Consider the following 22207-nt stretch of genomic DNA (forward strand, 5'->3'; position numbering starts at 1 on the left):
AAAAGAGGGACATGAATCACTCCAAGTCTACTTCTTCCATGGATATTTTTGCTGCTCTAGACTGAGTCAAGCAGTCCTGTTTCATAGCCAGAGAGAAGTCCTTCCATGACAAGTCACAGATCAGATATTTGAAGTTCATTTTGATCAGCTCTGTGCTGCATCTGTTTCTTGAGTCACACCATCTAATGGTCATCAGACAGAATCCTCTCTACAAAGGCATTTGAGCCTGGCACACTGAGGACAAATGAGTCAATCCTGAACATGTTGATCAAGTTGGCTTTCCCTTGGTTTTGGAAAACTGCCACCCACTTCTCACTGGTGTATTTTGTGGTATCCTGTCTGGCTTTCTGTATTTCCTCCCGGCTAACACAAAGCTATTCAGAGTTGGTCAGTATGACTGTCTCTGTCATTTTGAGGGCAACCACCACCCGCTCCAGGTCAGTGAAGGAGAGCTCCTCAGAGGTCGACTGGTTTCAGTTCCACCATTACATTTTCTGGATGAGTAATCAAACCACTTGTCAATGTATGTAATGACAGTGTCATAGACCCTCAAAGTCCTGTTGCTGCTTGGGCCTTTGTGCTGACAATTGTTTGTCCATCAGCTGCTTGGTTTTGTATCCAAAAAAGCTGTCCTGTTTCCCCTGAAGCATCTTCATTTTAAACTTTTTGACTTCCTCGTAAACATCTGTGATGCAGAGTGTTGTTTCCTCCAGCTTTTTTACGAGTTGGTCAAAAACACACCCTACGTTGTGGGAAAAATCACAGATAAATCTCGGCAGCTTCTGTTTTTTTCTTCATACTAAAAAATACTCTTCAGTGCCACAGGACAGGTCTCCCCAAGGGACCTGAAGTATGACGTAAGAGCTGGCCAGCTTTGCAGGAGACGGTCGACAGCTGGATTGAAGAGCGAGCCATCGTGTGCAAACATGTCGCAGAATTTCACACACTCCATCAGACACAGAGAAATATCTCACACACACTGGAATTTTTTTCTGATTCCCTTGTTTGAGGCATCACTGGCAACTGAGAAATACACGGGCTCACCTTCGTTCGGGGACAGACCATCCAAAACTAATTGTAATCCTCTCCGCTTTCGTTCATCCCAAGTGCATCATCTTCACAACATTTGAGTCATGAAACAAAGCACCGGTGACCCTAACAAGACCGTCTGTTGTAGCAGAGTCCGTGTTTAACCGTATGGTACATAGACGAGGCTTCACTTGCTGCAATTTTTGTCCTTTTCCGCAGTAAGACGTCACGATAAATGAACCAATATTGCTAGCACCTTTTTAGCTAGCGTGGCCTTCTTGTACATTTCTGTGGTTACTCTCCCCTCCATGGCCAATTGAGAATTCCCGACCGCATAAAGTACAGAAAGCTTTTGTCGAGTCACCACTGACGGGCTGAACCCACCTCTTTTTTGCTTTCCGTTGTTTGTTGTAGGATTTGTTTTGTCTTTTTTGCAGGTTTATCCATATTTCCTTGATATGCCAAACCGACCGAACAACAACAGAAATGACTTGGCAGGAATTGCCGTGTTTACGCTATACTGTGATTGGATGAAAAAAAACGACACCAATTTAGCCCAATATAAGGGACATCCCGGCTAATACGAACTGTTGGCAACCCTACTTGGAATAGCTATAGTGTTCTTAAATAAACTGAATTATGCTTGCTTGGTGAGTATTTAGTAACAGCAGTGCACTAGGTCCAATAGCTTCATGTCCGTTTTCCCTTGCTAGCCGTCTATGTTCCACATTTGCACTAATAAAACGACACGGGGCGACGTTTTAATTGTCCCAGCTCCCTGTCTCTGGTGTAAACCTGTCACGGAGTGTTCTCTAATTCATTGAGAACAGGAACCTTGCCTATTTCTCTCTTGGTCTTCGGATGGTTGTGGAACGCTAGAATCTAGTCCGTCTTGATCTCTGTCACACTAATGGTATTTTAACCACATTTTTTATATCCATTCCAGGTCAACTGTTGCTTTAAATGTGGAGTTTGTGCTAATTGTTCTCTGTGATGAGCAATCTGCTATTTTGCTCTGTGTAGAGGTATAGATCTGCTCTCTCCATGTAACAGCGTAGATATGTGCTGAACTAGACATGCTTTATCTCTCTGTCTCTCTCTCTTGCTGTCTCACTCTCTCTAGGTATAGATATGTGCTAAATTAGACATGCTTTATCTCTCTGCCTGTCTCTCTCTTGCTGTCTCACTCTCTCTAGGTATAGATATGTGCTTAACAAGATCTGTTTTCTCTGTAGGACTCAAAGGCAGAGCTGCGTCCTCGTCTGTGCTCGATGAAGAAGGGTGCGACGGGCTATGGCTTCAACTTGCACAGTGAGAAGTCTAAACCGGGCCAGTACATTAGAGCTGTGGACGAGGAATCTCCTGCTGACAAGGCTGGTCTCAAACCGCAGGACAAGATAGTACAGGTACGTATATCTTTACTGTACAAACAGAGACTCTGTTCAGGACGTTTTTATAAAGCCAACTACTCAGCAGCACATCCCTGCTCTCATCCCTGAACCATATTAGCAATGCAGTGCAATATTCTTCTGGTACTATTTGTCTTCACCTTTTATCAACTTGTACAGACATGTCTTCTCTTGTACAGATAGTATGTCAGGCATCGATATGACAATCAGACAGTTGTGCTGGCCTTGAGGATGAATGTGTGTGTTGTAATCTCATTACATCAGTGGCAGAGTAGGAATGGTAATCAGTACTGGGATTAGGTAATGCACTGTTGGGAAGTGACTTTGTGCGGGGGGAGGGAGAGAGTGAGAGACACAAAAACAGAGGGTTTTTCAAGGCCAGTTGTGTGAGTGTGAAGGGGAAACAGTCCTTGATACTGTTGTTTTTCGGGCCCTTGGTCCCCATGTCGTAATACGACCACTGTCTGTCTATGACTTGAATTACACTCCAATTACACTGACTTCAAACAGTGTCTGACAAAGGTCAAGGCTGTAAGTCTAACTAATGCTTTCTACTAACCAGGGAAACGTTTGTGAGCTACCGTTCTTAGGTATGGTGTACACACAGACTGGGATCAGCGATAGAGTCTATCAGGGCTCTGCTCTATTGTGTGATCACTATGGAAGTCTGTGAGATTGAATTGATTCTAAACGATATTCCCCCCTCTGACTTTCTCCTGTTGGAATTCAACAGGCAGCACTGGGTCCTATAGCAGTGGGTAGTTCCTACTAGGGTGCTTCCTACAGCGTCCCTAAGCGTTTAATTCAGTTTAAATTGACAAGAGATGACCACCCATAACAACTATATTGTCTCACTGTTCTCTGTCATCATGGTGAATGTACTGGACAGCTGTACTTTTTAAAACTTTCTGTCTCTAACCAGGTTAACAGTATGTCTGTCTCTAACCAGGTTAACAGTATGTCTGTCTCTAACCAGGTTAACAGTATGTCTGTCTCTAACCAGGTTAACAGTATGTCTGTCTCTAACCAGGTTAACAGTAAGTCAGTAGCAGGGATGCAGCACAGTGAGGTGGTAGCAGCCATCAAGGCCGGGGGAGATGAGACCAGTCTACTGGTGGTGGATCGTGAGGCAGAAGCTTTCTTCAACAGCTGCAACGTCATTCCTACTGAGGCCCACCTCACAGGTACACACACACACACACACACACACTATATCCTTGGAATATCGCTTGTCGGGCAGATTCCTGTGAATCCTTCGGTCATTTGGTCATAGATTAGTTCAGTAGAACTTGACTAGGAAGGATTAAGGAAGTGATAGACTTCCATGTAAGTACTACTTGTCGTCAAGTAGTCTATCTCTCTCCAAACGTACACACAGTGGCCTTGTTGAAGTTAATGATTAAACTGGAGTTGGGGGTGGAGGACTAGCTGGCTGGCCATAGTCCCAGTCGGTATTAGATAGAACATTGCAGCCCGCTTGTGGCGAAAAAAAAAACGGTGGTTACCTAGGTTACACCATTGGCTCACAGCAAAAACTTCACATTTTTTCAAACACAGTTTTCTTGTTAGGTTGATTTGGTCTATTACAAAACTACATTTGAAGAAATGTAAAACATGTCTGAAGATGACTTTTCAAAATGGCTGCCGGGCGTTCCCACTACTTAGAACATGTTCAAGGTCACTTGGGTAGGCAAAAAGCGAGCTGAGATCTAACGCTCAGAATTGTTTCAAGACGTGACCTAAACGTAACATTAACCTAATAAAAAGACTTCTGTGAAGGAATGAGGTTTTTGGCCTAATACATTATCACATCATATTGGCTATATGCCTGGCCTGCCAATATTGTTATTCTCAGGGAGAGAGCAGCAGAGGATCCCTGCTCTCTCCTTCCTTTCTTCTGGTAGACTGACCAGAGAGAGGGGACATGTCTTCCACCTGCTCTCTCCTTCCTTTCCTCTGGTAGACTGACCAGAGAGAGGGGACATGTCTTCCACCTGCTCTCTCCTTCCTTTCCTCTGGTAGACTGACCAGAGAGAGGGAACATGTCTTCCACCTGCTCTCTCCTTCCTTTCCTCTGGTAGACTGACCAGAGAGAGGGAACATGTCTTCCACCTGCTCTCTCCTTCCTTTCCTCTGGTAGACTGACCAGAGAGAGGGAACATGTCTTCCACCTGATTGCGAAAAAAGAGTTGCATCGCACAAATTCATGTTGTTCTTATGACCAGAGAAAGTGAAATATTCCTAGGTATTAAAAATGGACACGACCAGCTGCTAATACTAATAACAACGCAGGGCCATCAATGGACTTGGCTACTCATTCATTGCTGCTGCAGTGTGAGGGGAAGTAGGGAGAAGCACGTTTTATAATAGTGTTGACTAAAAACAGTTGACAGTGCTGAATAAAATAATAGACATGAACTCAGCAGCTCTTTGTTGTATTCTTTGACAAGCTCTCTCTGGTCAAGGTTTTAAAAGTTATGAAATCTCACGTTGGCTAGTATCAAATTTAGCTGGTCGTGGAAGCTGTAGGCATGGTGATTTGAGCTATCCAACGGCCAGCACAGTAGGCAGCACTCGATTTAGCAACATGTCTCCCAGTCCGCTGGGTAGGCGGTTTGTCTTCTCAGACAGATGAAATGGCAACACTTGGTGCGCAGGGCTTCTGAGTCAAGTGCATCTACCACCAACAGCACAACACAAATCACATCAAAAAGGAGTGAAAACCTTTGTTGGCTTTTCTATAGAAATGTTTGTTGATCGACTAGAAGATCAATCGGTTGGTGACCATGGCCTCCCTCATGCCCGTTCCATGACGGCGCTAGCAGCCACGTGAGTGAATACTAGCTAGCTACTGACCGTAACATTAAGGTAGTCAACACCAACAACACAAACAAATGGACAATAAAGTGAGTAGAATTACAAGACTAAACAAGTTTATATGTCTTACCTGTGGTGAAATGTTTTCCAACCACATAGTAGCCTACTTGGACACAGTCCCCACTCTCCCACATCAAATAACCTGAAGCCACATAGTCTTCTCGCTGGCTCTATTTCCCTACATAGGAGTATTACGAACTGTAGTTTGGTATTTCTGACCTGGTTGCATGTACATTGAACAACAGCTTTTCAGCATGTTTTGTTATTTCTGTACAACGAAGGTGGCTCTTTTACAATGTGGGTCAACGGAGAAAGAATGTTTTGTTATTTCTGTACAACGAAGGTGGCTCTTTTACAATGTGGGTCAACAGAGATTTTTTATTTATTTTTTCCTCAATTTGTGGTCGACAGGAATCTCATATTACTACGTGAATATCGACTCGGACTATCAGAACTAGACCAAGCCAATAGCATTCTCTTTGAAGATGAAGTCATGGCAACAGTATTCATGGTGACAGCTGGGGTGTGGAGGATGAAAAAGTCCCTTAAGATCTAGGACAGAAGAGTCAGGCACTAAAGTCCAACCCTTTATTCAGGTATATTACATTTCCACAGTACTAATTAGTCAACAATAACACTGACATCATACAGGACAGAAAAGGACTGTGATTCCAATAAAGAACTACACTATATGACCAAAAGTCTGTGGACACCTGCTCGTCGAACATCTCATTCCAAAATCATGGGCATTAATATGGAGTTGGTCCCTCCTTTGCTGCTATAACAGCATCCACTCTTCTGGGAAAGCTTTCCACTAGATGTTGGAAAATTAATGCAGGGATTTGCCAACCCAGACAGGATGACCACATCAGTGACTCAACCCACTCAGGTGACGCACCCCCTCCAGGGACGGCATGAGAGCCCCAGTAAAGCCAGTGACTCAGCCCCTGTAATAGGGTTAGAGGCAGAGAATCCCAGTGGAAAGAGGGGAACCGGCCAGGCAGAGACAGCAAGGGCGGTTCGTTGCTCCAGAGCCTTTCCGTTCACCCTCCCACTCCTGGGCCAGACTATACTCAATCATATGACCCACTGAAGAGATGAGTCTTCAGTAGAGACTTAAAGGTTGAGACCGAGTTTGCGTCTCTGACATGGGTAGGCAGACCGTTCCATAAAAATGGAGCTCTATAGGAGAAAGCCCTGCCTCCAGCTGTTTGCTTAAAAATTCTAGGGACAATTAGGAGGCCTGCGTCTTGTGACCGTAGCGTACGTGTAGGTATGTACGGCAGGACCAAATCAGAGAGATAGGTAGGAGCAAGCCCATGTAATGCTTTGTAGGTTAGCAGTAAAACCTTGAAATCAGCCCTTGCTTTGACAGGAAGCCAGTGTAGAGAGGCTAGCACTGGAGTAATATGATAAAATTTTTTGGTTCTAGTCAGGATTCTAGCAGCCTTATTTAGCACTAACTGAAGTTTATTTAGTGCTTTATCCGGGTAGCCGGAAAGTAGAGCATTGCAGTAGTCTAACCTGGAAGTGACAAAAGCATGGATTAATTTTTCTGCATCATTTTTGGACAGAAAGTTTCTGATTTTTGCAATGTTACGTAGATGGAAAAAAGCTGTCCTTGAAATGGTCTTGATATGTTCTTCAAAAGAGAGATCAGGGTCCAGAGTAACGCCGAGGTCCTTCACAGTTTTATTTGAGACGACTGTACAATCATTAAGATTAATTGTCAGATTCAACAGAAGATCTTTGTTTCTTGGGACCTAGAACAAGCATCTCTGTTTTGTCCGAGTTTAAAAGTAGAAAGTTTGCAGCCATCCACTTCCTTATGTCTGAAACACATTCTTCTAGCAAGGGCAATTTTGGGGCTTCACCATGTTTAATTGAAATGTACAGCTGTGTGTCATCCGCATAGCAGTGAAAGTTAACATTATGTTTTCGAATAACATCCCCAAGAGGTAAAATATATAGTGAAAACAATAGTGGTCCTAAAACGGAACCTTGAGGAACACCGAAATTTACAGTTGATTTGTCAGAGGACAAACCATTCACAGAGACAAACTGATATCTTTCCGACAGATAAGATCTAAACCAGGCCAGAACTTGTCCGTGTAGACCAATTTGGGTTTCCAATCTCTCCAAAAGAATGTGGTGATCGATGGTATCAAAAGCAGCACTAAGGTCTAGGAGCACGAGGACAGATGCAGAGCCTCGGTCCGATGCCATTAAAATGTAATTTACCACCTTCACAAGTGCCGTCTCAGTGCTATGATGGGGTCTAAAACCAGACTGAAGCATTTCGTATACATTGTTTGTCTTCAGGAAGGCAGTGAGTTGTTGCGCAACAGCCTTTTCTAAAATTTTTGAGAGGAATGGAAGATTCGATATAGGCCGATTAGTTTTTTATATTTTCTGGGTCAAGGTTTGGCTTTTTCAAGAGAGGCTTTATTACTGCCACTTTTAGTTAGTTTGGTACACATCCGGTGGATAGAGAGCCGTTTATTATGTTCAACATAGGAGGGCCAAGCACAGGAAGCAGCTCTTTCAGTAGTTTAGTTGGAATAGGGTCCAGTATGCAGCTTGAAGGTTTAGAGGCCATGATTATTTTCATCATTGTGTCAAGAGATATAGTACTAAAACACTTGAGAGACTCTCTTGATCCTAGGTCCTGGCAGAGTTGTGCAGACTCAGGACAACTGAGCTTTGAAGGAATACGCAGATTTAAGGAGGAGTCCGTAATTTGCTTTCTAATAATCATAATCTTTTCCTCAAAGAAGTTCATGAATTTATCACTGCTAAAGTGAAAGTCATCCTCTCTTGGGGAATGCTGCTTTTTAGTTAGCTTTGCGACAGTATCAAAAAGGATCAGGACAACAGTTTTCAGCTGTGCTAACATAATTGCTAAATGCTTTTCTAATGATCAATTAGCCTTTTAAAATGACAAACTTGGATTAGCTAACACAACATGCCTTTGGAACACAGGAGTGATGGCTGCTGATAATGGGCCTCTGTACGCCTATCTAGATATTCCATTTAAAAAGTAACCAGTTTCCAGCTGCAATAGTCATTTACAACATTAACAATGTCTACACTGTATTTCTGATCAATTTGATGTTAATAGACAAAAAAATGTCTAAGTGACCCCAAACTTTTGAAAGTTTGTGTGTGTGTCCTCTTAATATCACTATTCCTTATCCACAATGGTGACTAAACTATTGTTCCACAGAACCGGTCAGCTGATTTGGCTTTTTTGTCTGTTTCCTCTAGGACCTCTTCCTGAACCTGTGTCCAATGGAGGAGCAGAAGAAGAGGAGGTGAGGAGTGTGGGGTGTGGGGTGGGGGGGGGGGGGGACTTCTCTCGGGCTCTTATCACCAAAGTGGACATTCCTGGATAGAGATTAGGACGGTTCTCGTGGGAAAACTTTCCTCAACAATCACTCATCCGACCGAATGTTCCTTCTCTCGCTCTGCCGTACATATTCACACGATTCAGAGCTTGAATTGGTAAATCAGAAACCTAAATAAGTCTTTGGCTAGATAAGATGGGGGTGTGGTAGTAACCACGCACTATAATCACACCTCATTGAGAGCAGACCAATCTAAAGCAGTGACACTAACGCTGTGTCCCTAAATGGCACCCTGTCCCCTTTACCCATTGGGCTCTAGTCAAAAGCAGTGCACTTAATAGATAATGGGTTGCCATTTGGGATGCACAATAAGATTTGTCCCTGACTGACAAAGAAGCCATGACACCCTGGGAACGAGCCTAGGGGATTGGCAGCGACGATATCGTGGCTGACCCTGTCACCATGGTAACTGTCGGATCAGAGCGGTGGACAGTGGGCCAGTGTGCTCTCTCTCTCTCTGGGATTGGGAGCCTCTGTAATTCCTGAGGCGTGCTGTAGATTATGCTAATGAGATGAGATGGCTAACTATCCGACTATCCCACTAACTCAGGGCGTCAGAGCTGAGAGTAGAGAACATACGCATTATGTCTCTGAGCAGGTGATCAAATCAAAATCACATTTTATTAGTCACAACGGCCAAATACAACCGGTGTAAATCTTACAATGATATGCAGTTAAAAAATAAGAAATAAAAGTAACAAGTAATTAAAGAGCAGCAGTAAAATAACAATAGCGAGACAAGAGACGGGGGGGGGTGTACCTGTACAGAGTCAATGTGCGGTTGCACCGGTTAGTCGAGGTAATTGAGGTAATATGTACATGTAGGTGGAGTTATTAAAGTGACTATGCATAGATGACAACAGAGAGGGGTAGAAGCTGTTTAGAAACTTCTTGGACCTAGACTTGGTGCTCCGGTGCCACTTGCCTTGCGGTTGCAGAGAGAACAGTCTGACTAGGGTGGCTGGAGTCTTCGACAATTTTTAGGGCCTTCCGCTGACACCGCCTGGTATAGAGGTCCTGGATGGCAGGAAGCTTAGCCCCAGTGATGTACTGGGCCGTTCCCTCTACCCTATGTAGTGCCTTGCGGTCGGAGGCCGAGCAGTTGCCATACCAGGCAGTGGATGCTCTCGATGGTGCAGCTGTAAAACCTTTTGAGGACCCACGACAAATCCTTTGTCTCCTGAGGGGGAATAGGTTTGGTCGTGCCCTCTTCACAACTGTCTTGGTGTGCTTGGACAATGTTAGTTTGTTAGTGATGTGGACACCAAGGAACTTGAAACTCTCAACCTGCTCCACTACAGCCCCGTCAATGAGAATGGGTGTCAATGTTCAGCAGCAAATAAGACTGCACAGTGATCAGTGTTGGTGTGTTGTCTCAGCCAGTTAATAGAATCACACAGGTTGCTGTGAGTAGGGTACCAAGGTGAATCCCGACCCCTAGTGGCCACAGTGATCAGTGTTGTCTCAGCCAGATAATAGAATCACATAGGTTGCTGTGAGTAGGGTACCACAAGGTGAATCCCGACCCCTAGTGGCCACAGTGATGATCACACCCACTGGTGATGGCAACGTGCTGTATGTTTCTGAGGTGTGTTTAGCTGGTGTGTGATGCAGGTAATCAAGGGGGGTGTGTGTACATTTGAACAGTAAGGTGTAAGCTGTGTTTATAGTGTATTTGTGTCTCTTATCTCTACAGCTGGATGGTAAGGTAGCAGTAAAGCCTAAGGTGTCTGTCAGTGCATCGACATCCAGCACCACCTCCACTGCCTCTCTACCAACATCCGCTGCCAGCACCCCTCCACCAGAGGTGTGTGTGTGTGTGTGTGTGTGTGTGTGTGTGTGTAGGGTGTTTTGAAAACCCAGTATAAGTGGAAGGATAAGTCGTCACTAATCATCAAGATAAATATTCAGAAGATACAAAAGATGACTGAGTCTTATGTAAATATTCCTGTGAATTATTATAATATCAAAAAGTTTCTGCTATTCTACATGACTTTATGGCCTGGAGGGGTATTTTGAAAACCGTATCGGTCATGTAGTTTACTAATGCAATTCCACAAATTTTGTTATGAGGCTGATGGAAAATGTTGCAATTCTATACATTTTGCCATTGCTTATGTACATATTCTATCCCCGACCCTCAACCTTTTCTACATTTATTGAATCGGCCTGTTTTGAATATTGGGGGTCCCCAAATTCCCCCCGTGGCAGTTTTACGTATGGAGTAACGCATAATGTTCTCTCTCTCTAGGTCCGGGTGCCTCCGGTTAAGGAGCCTAATGCGAGCCTCAGCATGTCTCTAGCCCAGGCCAAGGAGAGAGCTCACCAGAAACGCTCATCCAAGAAGGCCCCTGCCATGGACTGGAGCAAGAGGAACGAACTCTTCAGTAACCTATAAATCACCTTTCCTTCCTCCTTTCTCTCGCCCTCACTCCTTCTTTTGCTCTCTCTCTCAAGCAGACACACAATGTACGACATGAACAGTGTTAATATTTTGTGATTTTCATGTGCTAATTGAGGGGTTTTCCACTATTTTTTTTCAATAAAAAAATTGAAATGCCACTCCTGCATAAGAAACATTGTATAGTTTCCATCTAGTAGGATGATGAAGAAATCAAAGATGATGGAATATATGGAAATAAGAAATGAATGTGTATCATGAAGGTCTGTTGAATCTTATTGTCAGTCTATCTGCAATCTGATTGGTTGCTATACTTCCTTGTAGAATCACGAGCTAGCTAATAGCAAGCTGGGAGTGATTGAGTTTTTCGGGATGAGTTAAGATGAATCAAAACCTTCTTTCCAGAGACTCATGTTTAGTACTTCTGCCTGATCACTGGGCTCAATCCGTATGGTGGAAGATCCAAGTTATTTCTTCATCTAAAGTTAGTGAATTTTCCTGCGTTTGCGGAGACTGCATTCACAGTAAACGTTGACGCAATCAGAAATGACCTTTACATTTGAACCTGGATCTTCTGCGATATGGATGAAACTCAGCCCTTAATGAATGACTAACCATCTGAATTCTTTAGCAATACAAAATAATTAATGAGAGGTCGACACGTCTGGTTAGCAAATATCACTGAATTTGTTCAGGAAATGTGTCATTCTAATGCTGACCACTGGTGTACTACCCTATCTTTTTGAAGATGTTGACATGTCAATTCTTAGACTGTAGAACCCATTCAGAATACATGAGATTCTCTGTTCTATATGTGACAATCATTGTTGGGTCACATTTCGGTTAAAGGGACTGAGGTATGTGGTTCTAGATGTTAACCCAAAGTAAACTGTTGTTTAACTGTAAAGTTAACCTGTCCAAACTGGTGTTCAATCACCACTATTGTAAAATCCTACGGTATTTTTATCGTTGTGATTCAACTTTTTGTCCTGCCTATGTGTCATCGTTTTAAAGAATGACGAGATTGTGTCTTCTAGATTTGTACATAACTCAAAATACAATTTCCGTCTTAAAGAAAGAAATCCTCAATTTGTTTGAAGACTGTTCCAGAATCTTTCTGGGTTGACGGGAGTGTTAGCCTACTGTATATGTGGCAGCTCTGGTCCAGGGCGCTACTGGCTGTGTACGGTACAAGGGCTGAGTTGTCAAATGTCTTGAGGATGACTGGTATAAATGTGGTATCAAACATGTCTTTTGTCTTTTTTAATGTGTGTGTGTGAGGAAAGGCATTCTCTGTAGGATCTCAAAGGAAAATGACCGCGTTTGTATAAATTCTCCTTTTTAATGTTGTAAAGAGTAAGCAGGTGGGCGTGTATTGACCAATCAGCAAGTCAAGGGCTAGTGTTCTAGAGCAGCGTTTCCCAAGCTGGGTCCTGAGGACTCCATGGGGTGCACGGTTTGGATTTTTTGTCTTGCAAAATAAACAAAAACGTGCACCCCTTGGGGTCCCCAGGACACAGTTTGGGAAACGCTGCTCTAGAACAGGCCAATCAGCAAGTCCGTGATCTAAAACAATGTTCTGACGTGAGAATGTCACTTTACTGTTCCTGTAAATACATCGTACTTACTAACACTGTGGTTAAGGTTGTGTACAGTACAAACAGTTTGAGTAATAGTTCACCCAAATGACAAATTAGCATTTGGAGACAGTGGTCAGGTGAACAAAACCAAAGCATGCATTGCGGTCTCACCTTTTACAGGGTCATGAAACCAATATTTAATTTGGGTGAACGAACTATAAGTACAGTATTGATGGGTATTGTACTGCATAATCTGTCTATACTGGCTGTTTAATGCTCGAGTAACTGACTGCGTCACAATTCCCAAATAGCACCCTAATCCCTATTTAGAGCACTACTCAAAAGGTGCACTAAATAGGGTACATCCCAAATGGCACCCTAATCCCTATCTGACCAAAGTAATAAGACAGTGTGTGAAACAGAAGCAGCGACACGAGAGAATATTAAGCACAAAACTGTTAAATACCACAGCTATGTAATGACTACAATGCTAGAATCATGGAATGTTTTTATGAGCTATAATATAAATACATTGACATGACAGAGAAGATGCATACAAACGGTTGGATGAAATACAAGTTTGTTTTTAACTCCACACGAAAAGTCAGTCGATTGTAACAGTGCATTGTCTTAAAAGTTAAATACATACGGATGCCGCTTTCTCTTCAACAAACCGTCACCGAAATGGGCTCAACTCCGCCCCCTTGTGTTTGGTTTTGGGGGTGGCACGGTGTTACCACAGAATTAAAATGGCAGTTACAGTTGCCAAGACACACCCCACAGTTTTCCAAACAAGTGGGAAAACAAAGTTGCAGATTGTGCTTTTTACTATGTCAGGGCTTACTGTAGGTTACAGTAGTACAGCTCGGTTTGCGTTTTTTACTATGTCAGGGCTTACTGTAGGTTACAGTAGTACAGCTCGGTTTGCGTTTTTTACTATGTCAGGGCTTACTGTAGGTTACAGTAGTACAGCTCGGTTTGCGTTTTTTACTATGTCAGGGCTTACTGTAGGTTACAGTAGTACAGCTCGGTTTGCGTTTTTTACTATGTCAGGGCTTACTGTAGGTTAAAGTAGTACAGCTCGGTTTGCGTTTTTTACTATGTCAGGGCTTACTGTAGGTTACAGTAGTACAGCTCGGTTTGCGTTTTTTACTATGTCAGGGCTTACTGTAGGTTACAGTAGTACAGCTCGGTTTGCGTTTTTTACTATGTCAGGGCTTACTGTAGGTTACAGTAGTACAGCTCGGTTTGCGTTTTTTACTATGTCAGGGCTTACTGTAGGTTACAGTAGTACAGCTCGGTTTGCGTTTTTTACTATGTCAGGGCTTACTGTAGGTTACAGTAGTACAGCTCGGTTTGCGTTTTTTACTATGTCAGGGCTTACTGTAGGTTACAGTAGTACAGCTCGGTTTGCGTTTTTTACTATGTCAGGGCTTACTGTAGGTTACAGTAGTACAGCTCGGTTTGCGTTTTTTACTATGTCAGGGCTTACTGTAGGTTACGGTAGTACAGCTCGGTTTGCGTTTTTTACTATGTCAGGGCTTACTGTAGGTTACGGTAGTACAGCTCGGTTTGCGTTTTTTACTATGTCAGGGCTTACTGTAGGTTACGGTAGTACAGCTCGGTTTGCGTTTTTTACTATGTCAGGGCTTACTGTAGGTTACAGTAGTACAGCTCGGTTTGCGTTTTTTACTATGTCAGGGCTTACTGTAGGTTACAGTAGTACAGCTCGGTTTGCGTTTTTTACTATGTCAGGGCTTACTGTAGGTTACAGTAGTACAGCTCGGTTTGCGTTTTTTACTATGTCAGGGCTTACTGTAGGTTACAGTAGTACAGCTCGGTTTAAAGCCTGATGCTATGCAGTAGATTAGAACCATCCAAGACTGTTCTACTGTAATGTATTGGTGTGAACACACAGCTGACACGTTACATACACTAACCCCTTCCACAGCTCAGCTGACACGTCACATACACTAACCCCTTCCACAGCTCAGCTGACACGTCACATACACTAACCCCTTCCACAGCTCAGCTGACACGTCACATACACTAACCCCTTCCACAGCTCAGCTGACACGTCACATACACTAACCCCTTCCACAGCTCAGCTGACACGTCACATACACTAACCCCTTCCACAGCACAGCTGACACGTCACATACACTAACCCCTTCCACAGCTCAGCTGACACGTCACATACACTAACCCCTTCCACAGCTCAGCTGACACGTCACATACACCAACCCCTTCCACAGCTCAGCTGACACGTCACATACACTAACCCCTTCCACAGCTCAGCTGACACGTCACATACACTAACCCCTTCCACAGCTCAGCTGACACGTCACATACACTAACCCCTTCCACAGCTCAGCTGACACGTCACATACACTAACCCCTTCCACAGCTCAGCTGACACGTCACATACACTAACCCCTTCCACAGCTCAGCTGACACGTCACATACACTAACCCCTTCCACAGCACAGCTGACACGTCACATACACTAACCCCTTCCACAGCTCAGCTGACACGTCACATACACTAACCCCTTCCACAGCTCAGCTGACACGTTACATACACTAACCCCTTCCACAGCTCAGCTGACACGTCACATACACTAACCCCTTCCACAGCTCAGCTGACACGTCACATACACTAACCCCTTCCACAGCTCAGCTGGACCTGAAGACTTGCACTTTCATTTGACAATAGTGCTTTACAAAGTACCCCCGCCTCCATATTTGTTTTGAACTCTCTGGAGGGAAAACACTGGATTTCCACTTTGGTCAAACATACATGGAATTTATTATAATGTAATACATATTTTAGATACATTTAAATATTTTCACACCTCACAAACAATCAAGAATAAACTACACTGAACAACAATATAAATGCAACATGTAATGTGTTGGTCCCTGTTTCATGAGCTGAAATGAAACATCTCAGAAATGTTCCATATGCACAAACAGTTAATGAGCATTTCTCCTTTGTCAAGACAATCCCTCCACCTGGACAGGCATATCAAGAAGCTGATTAAACAGCACGATCATTACACATGTGCACCTTGTGCTGGGGACTATAAAAGGCCGCTCTAAAAGGTGCAGTTCTGTGACACAACACAATGCCATAGATGTGTGAATTTTGAAGAAGCATGCAATTGGCATGTTGACCGCAGGAATGTCCACCAGAGCTGCTGCCAGATAATTTATTTCTCTACCATAAGCTGCCTCTGTCGTTTTAGAGAATTTAGCGGTACGTCCAACCGACCTCATAACCGCAGCCCAGGACCTCCACATCCGGCTTCTTCACCTGCGGGATCTTCTGTGACCAGCCACCTGGACAGCCGATGAAACTGAGGATTATAAAGCCCTTTTGTGGGGGAAAACTCATTCTGATTGGCGCACCCCTGCCCAGTCATATGAAATCCATAGATTAGGGCCTAATGAATATATTTCAATTGACTGATTTCCCTATATGAACTGTAAGCATTTCACGTTAAGGTCTACACCTGTTAAATTCTCAGTAAAATCGGTGAAATTGTTGCAGACAAGCTGTATCTACTTAGAGTTTTCAGCTGTATTTTTCGTACATACCACAGACCGATGTTGGCACTTAAAACCGCACTCAATGAGGGGTATACGGCCATAAGCAAACAGGAAAACGCTTATCCAGAGACAGCGCTCCTAGTGGCCGGGGACTTTAATGCAGGGAAACTTAAAATCAGTTTTACCTCATTTCTATCAGCATGTTAACGTGCAACCAGAGGGGAAAAAAAATTCTAGACCACCTTTACTCCACACACAGAGATGAGTACAAAGCTCGCCCTCCACTTGGTAAATCCGATCACAACTCAAAACAGGTCAACATTCACAAGGCCGCAGGGCCAGACGGATTACCAAGACTTGTACTCCGAGCTTGCGCTGACCAACTGGTAACCTGCCTAACTGACTACAGACCCGTAGCACTCATGTCTGTAGCCATGAAAGGCTTTGAAAGGCTGGTTATGGCTCACATCAACACCATTATCCCAGAAACCCTAGACCTACTCCAATTTGCATACCGCACCAACAGATCCACAGATGATGCAATCTCTATTGGCACTCCACAGTGCCCTTTCACCCCTGGACAAAAGGAATGACTGTACGGCCAGGCACAACTCCAACACCATCATTAAGTTCGCTGATGACAACATTGGTAGGCCTGATCACTGACAACGATGAGACAGTCTATAGGGAGGTTAGACACCTGACAGTGTGGTGCAAGGACAACAACCTCTCCCTCAATGTGATCAAGACAAGACAAAAGAGATGATTGTGGACTACAGGAAAAGGAGGACCAAGCACGCCCCCATTCTCATCGACAGGGCTGTAGTGGAGCAGGTTGAGAGCTTCAAGTTCCTTGGCGTCCACATCACCAACAAACTAACATTGTCCAAGCACACTAAGACAGTCGTGAAGAGGGCACAACAAAACCTATTCCCCCTCAGGAGACTGAAAATATTTGGCATGGGACCTCAGATCCTCAAAAGGTTCTACATCTGCACCATCCTGACGGGTTGCATCAGTGCCTGGTATGGCAACTGCTCGGCCTCCGACCACAAGGCACTACAGAAGGGAGAGTGAACGGCCCAGTACATCACTGGAGCCAAGCTTCCTGCCATCCAGGACCTCTATACCAGGCAGTGTCAGAAGAAGCCCTGAAAATTGTCAAAGACCCCATCCACCCTAGTCATAGACTGTTCTCTCTGCGGTACCGGATTGCCAAGTCTAGATCCAAGAGGCTTCAAGACAGCTTCTACCCCCAGGCCATAAGACTCTGAACAGCTAATCAAATGGCTACCCAGACAACTCATTGCCATTCGCCACATGTGACAAATACATTTTGATTTGAAAATGTTGCGTTTATATTTTTGTTCAGAATATATTACATGTTATCATAAAACTTTTATTTATTTATTTACAAAGTACTTTTCTAATTACCATAGTTACTCCTAACATCACGTATAGTATATTTTGAAGAGAATAGGTGCTCCCTTTGTAAAACACAAAAATGCAACGTAAAAACAACAAAATCTCAGTTTTCAGTAACATTTAAGAGTCTCATGTAAGAATATTGACACACAACATAAGATTAGGTAAAGTTTAAAATGAGAATATGATATAATTTACAATAAATGTTAAACATGGACCCTTATTCCCTTTGTGGTAAAATCTGGTTGGCTCAGAGCAAAGATGTAGCAAAGCCACTCGTTCTGTCATAAACCCGTGCTCTATGTCATAAACCCGTGCTCTATGTCATAAACCCGTGCTCTATGTCATAAACCCGTGCTCTATGTCATAAACCCGTGCTCTATGTCATTAACCCGTGCTCTGTGTCATAAACCCGTGCTCCGTGTCATAAACCCGTGCTCTGTCATAAACCCGTGCTCTTGGTCATAAACCCGTGCTCTATGTCATAAACCCGTGCTCTATGTCATTAACCCGTGCTCTATGTCATAAACCCGTGCTCTATGTCATAAACCCGTGCTCTATGTCATAAACCCGTGCTCTATGTCATTAACCCGTGCTCTATGTCATAAACCCGTGCTCTATGTCATTAACCCGTGCTCTATGTCATAAACCCGTGCTCTATGTCATAAACCCGTGATCTGTGTCATAAACCCGTGATCTGTGTCATAAACCCGTGCTCTGTGTCATAAACCCGTGCTCTGTGTCATAAACCCGTGCTCTGTGTCATAAACCCGTGCTCTGTGTCATAAACCCGTGCTCTGTGTCATAAACCCGTGCTCTGTGTCATAAACCCGTGCTCTGTGTCATAAACCCGTGCTCTGTGTCATAAACCCGTGCTCTGTGTCATAAACCCGTGCTCTGTGTCATAAACCCGTGCTCTATGTCATAAACCCGTGCTCTATGTCATAAACCCGTGCTCTATGTCATAAACCCGTGCTCTATGTCATAAACCCGTGCTCTATGTCATAAACCCGTGCTCTATGTCATAAACCCGTGCTCTATGTCATAAACCCGTGCTCTATGTCATAAACCCGTGCTCTATGTCATAAACCCGTGCTCTGTCATAAACCCGTGCTCTGTGTCATAAACCCGTGCTCTGTGTCATAAACCCGTGCTCTGTGTCATAAACCCGTGCTCTGTGTCATAAACCCGTGCTCTGTGTCATAAACCCGTGCTCTGTGTCATAAACCCGTGCTCTGTGTCATAAACCCGTGCTCTGTGTCATAAACCCGTGCTCTGTGTCATAAACCCGTGCTCTGTGTCATAAACCCGTGCTCTGTGTCATAAACCCGTGCTCTATGTCATAAACCCGTGCTCTATGTTATAAAACACAGTAAATTGTTCTTTGTTATTGTGCTGTCTTTGCCAAGCAAAACCATTGATTCAGGGTTATGCGCTCCAGTTAAGGCAAGTCCCGATGTGTGTGTTAATGATATCCACACTCTTTCAAGTGCAGTCAGTGGTTCTCCACATTGTGACTGCTCTCTTCACCCCATTGCCCCCCCTTCGCCCTTTCACTTTCCCTCCCTCTTCCTCTCCCCGCTCCTACTTTCTCTCATCCACCCTATGAAACATGCAGATCAGTGCATCAGTCTAATCAATTCAAGCGATGCATCCCAAATGGCCCCCTATTCCCTATATAGTGCACTTCTTTTGACCAGGGCTCTATAGGGAAGAGGGTGCAATTTGCAACCCAATCCTACGGGTCCTATTCAGGTTGCCTTGAGTGAAGAGGAAGTATTTACTCCAACATGGCATCCAGTTGGTCGGCGAGGTCATCAAACATGTTGCCGATGTCATCCAGGATATTCCCTGCTGCTTTCACTGTGCTGCTGCCACTGGGAAACAAAGAGGAGAGTGTTAACACAGTGTCTGTGTGTGTGTCTGTGTGTCTGCCTGCACGTGTGTGTCTGTGTGTGTGTGTGTGTGTCTGCCTGCATGTGTGTGTGTGTGTGTGTGTGTGTGTGTTTGCCTGCACGTGTGTGTGTGTGTGTGTCTGCCTGCACGTGTGTGTGTGTGTGTGTGTGTGTGTGTCTGTCTTACCCGTCAGTGCAGTCATCCTGAGACGCTTTTCTCTCTACAACTTTCAGCGCTGCCTCCAGTGATGTGTTGGTCTCAACCAGCCTCTTCTGAACCAACACCTCCGAGCAGGCCTCACCAGCCTGGGCCTTTCCTGCTCTCCCTGCCTGGCCTGGAGGCACCAAGGTGCGGTAGGATGGAGCGCGGGTTGCCTGGGCTGTAGGGGCTGAGGTTATGGATGAGCTGAGCTGGGGAAGTGTAGTGGCATAGACAGTAGCAGGCATCTGATTCGTTGGCCTGGATGTTACTGTTCTCTGCTGAATGCCTGCTTTGGTTGCTGTTACTGGTTTTTGTGGATTGCCTGGTATACAGGTGGTTGTGTGTGTATTTTGACTGGCTGTTATATGGTTCTGTGTGCTGCCTGTCGCTGTCTTCTGTTGACTGGCTGGTATAGGGGTGAGGATAGGTTTGAGGACAGGGCTGGTTGGTTTGGAGGACAGGGGTGGTTTCTGGCCTTTCCCTGTCGATTCTGTTCTCTGTAAACAGCTCCCTGACTTCACACCTGCTTCCTCCTCTTGCTTGTCTCCGTTTGTGTGTGTGTGGAAGCCGTTGGACCGGCTGTGTGTGTGTGGCTGTGTGTGTCCGTCGTCTTCGCTGGCGGTGAAGATCTCGTCCAGTGTGTGTGTGTCCCGGTCTTTGGGCTGACGCCGTCGTTTGACCGTGTCCGATTCTTTGAGGTTGAACTCAGGGACCCCCAAGGACTTTGAGGCCTGCATTTTTGGGTCTTCTGGAGAAGCCTGGGGTTGGATTTCAGAGTCTGACCGGAAGCCTGCTCCCATCCTGGGCCGTTGTTTGATGGTGAGGTTGCCCTCCTCCGCAAAAGGGAGGTTCTCATTGGAGCTACTCTGAGGTGATGTAGAGCTTTCCAATACTGAACCATCCTTCCGCACTCTCTCCTCCTCTTCTGGGCTTTTCTTTATCCCTCCATCTCTATCCCTCTGCTCGCCACCCATCCTCCTCAGGCCTCCCAGCCCCAGAGCGGGTACAGGTTTGTGGGAGGCGAGGGTGGGGGTGTGAGGGGAGGGTAACGCTACCCCCTTAGAGGGGCTGCCCCCGGGCCTGGACCCCTGTAGCCTGGCTGCGATGCTTCTCACACTGCCTGCACTCTCTGTCTCCACCCCTCCCACCTCCACCTGCCCTGACACTACTGCCACTCCTGATTCACTGGCCTGGCTGCCACTCACCGAGCTCATCCTCTTAGGTGGCGGTGGGGGCGGGCCTTTGCGGCGAGAGCGGACAGCGAATGAGTGGCTCCGGCTGATGTGGCGTTGGACGGCGGAGGAATTTGATTGGCCGCAGCCTGTTTTGCGTCCTAGTGTTGCGTACGAGGGCATGGTCACCGGAGGGACGGATTCCTGCAGTGATGACTCGTCGTCTTCCGGTTCCCCATCTGACAGGGCGTAGCGGGACAGACTCTGGGTGCGTTTCTTAAGAGCCTCTGTGTTGAGGCCTTGTCCTAGGTGGGGGATTGCTCCAGCCTGGGGCTTGGGTAGACCACGTTGGCACAGATAGGTGCCTCCTTCCTGGGTGTGGAGGAAGTTGAAGGCCCTCTGTGTGGGGGAGGCCTGGGGAGAGGAAAAGGGGTGAGGGTGGGCCGGGGGCTTGCAAGATTTGGGTTTACTATGCACGTCTGGGTAGGCGAAGCGTGGCATCGAGCTGGGGGTGAAAGGAGGGGTGAGGGGGGTGATGGGTAGTTTAGTGGGTGGCTGGGGGTAGCGCTTCTGGTCTGGCCACACCTCTGTGAGTCTCTGTCGGTCTCTCCCTGGACTACCTCCTCCCCCCTGTCTCCTTCCCCCTCCTCCCAAGCTTTCGTCCGAGCGACTGTGCACTCCAGCCGATGCCAGAGTCTGTTGGTGAAGCTCTTGGGAATATCCCGTAAAATTCCCAAAATTCCCAGATTTTCCAGAATTCCCAGATCCGCGGGAGCGCGTTCCGATGCTCTCCTGGCTAATGCTCTCCCTCACACCCATCCCAAACCCCCCTCTCCCCACTCCTCCTCCTGCTGCCCTCCCCATCATGGTGTTCTGTACCTCTGTGCTCAGCTCGCTGTCATGGAATGAGGGGAAGGGTGTCCTGGGGGTGTGAGGGGAAAGGGGGCAGCAGTCGTAGGGGATCTCGGGGGGCTCAATAGTCACCGTGGTAGGTTTATGCCGGAGCGTGTCGGAGCCGTTGGCACGGTGACGAGAACGATGCAGGTCACATAAACGCTTCACGGCTAACATCAGCTTCTTCTGATGACCTGAGAGAGACAGAACAAGACAAATTGCAGAAAACAAAGAACTTCATGAACAGTTATTTTTGTATACAAGTGGTTAAAAAGGTTGCTGATTGGTTGTCAACAGCAAGGCTGTCATAATGAAAAGGGGGTGTTCAAGAGGTCTCACATACACTGCTGACACACAGATGCACTT

At 45.4% G+C, this 22207-nt stretch overlaps 2 protein-coding genes across 4 annotated transcripts in view; one reads left to right on the top strand and one right to left on the bottom strand.

The window, feature by feature from the left end:
- The window catches only part of LOC139376964 (Na(+)/H(+) exchange regulatory cofactor NHE-RF1-like), a 31839-nt gene extending 19468 nt beyond the window's left edge, over positions 1–12371 (top strand). Inside the window, exons 2-6 of the mRNA XM_071119992.1 lie at positions 2265–2435; positions 3469–3622; positions 8583–8629; positions 10419–10529; positions 10974–12371. Coding sequence (XP_070976093.1) covers positions 2265–2435; positions 3469–3622; positions 8583–8629; positions 10419–10529; positions 10974–11120 — 630 coding nt within the window. The 3' untranslated portion in view covers positions 11121–12371. The remainder of the gene's footprint in view (positions 1–2264; positions 2436–3468; positions 3623–8582; positions 8630–10418; positions 10530–10973) is intronic.
- A 5216-nt stretch (positions 12372–17587) lies between these two features.
- Positions 17588–22207, bottom strand: part of LOC139376965 (caskin-2-like) — a 67489-nt gene continuing 62869 nt past the window's right edge. For 2 of the 3 annotated variants that reach the window (XM_071119994.1, XM_071119993.1), the window contains 2 exons: positions 19761–22035; positions 19289–19555 (listed from right to left, as the gene is read on the bottom strand). In XM_071119994.1, coding sequence (XP_070976095.1) covers positions 19459–19555; positions 19761–22035 — 2372 coding nt within the window. In that variant the 3' untranslated portion in view covers positions 19289–19458. Of the gene's footprint in view, positions 19556–19760; positions 22036–22207 lie in introns of all 3 variants that reach the window. The other variant, XM_071119995.1, reaches the window with a different exon arrangement.

This window comes from Oncorhynchus clarkii, chromosome 20 (genome assembly GCF_045791955.1).
Source record: "Oncorhynchus clarkii lewisi isolate Uvic-CL-2024 chromosome 20, UVic_Ocla_1.0, whole genome shotgun sequence".
In the NCBI taxonomy this organism is placed as follows: Eukaryota; Metazoa; Chordata; class Actinopteri; order Salmoniformes; family Salmonidae; genus Oncorhynchus; species Oncorhynchus clarkii.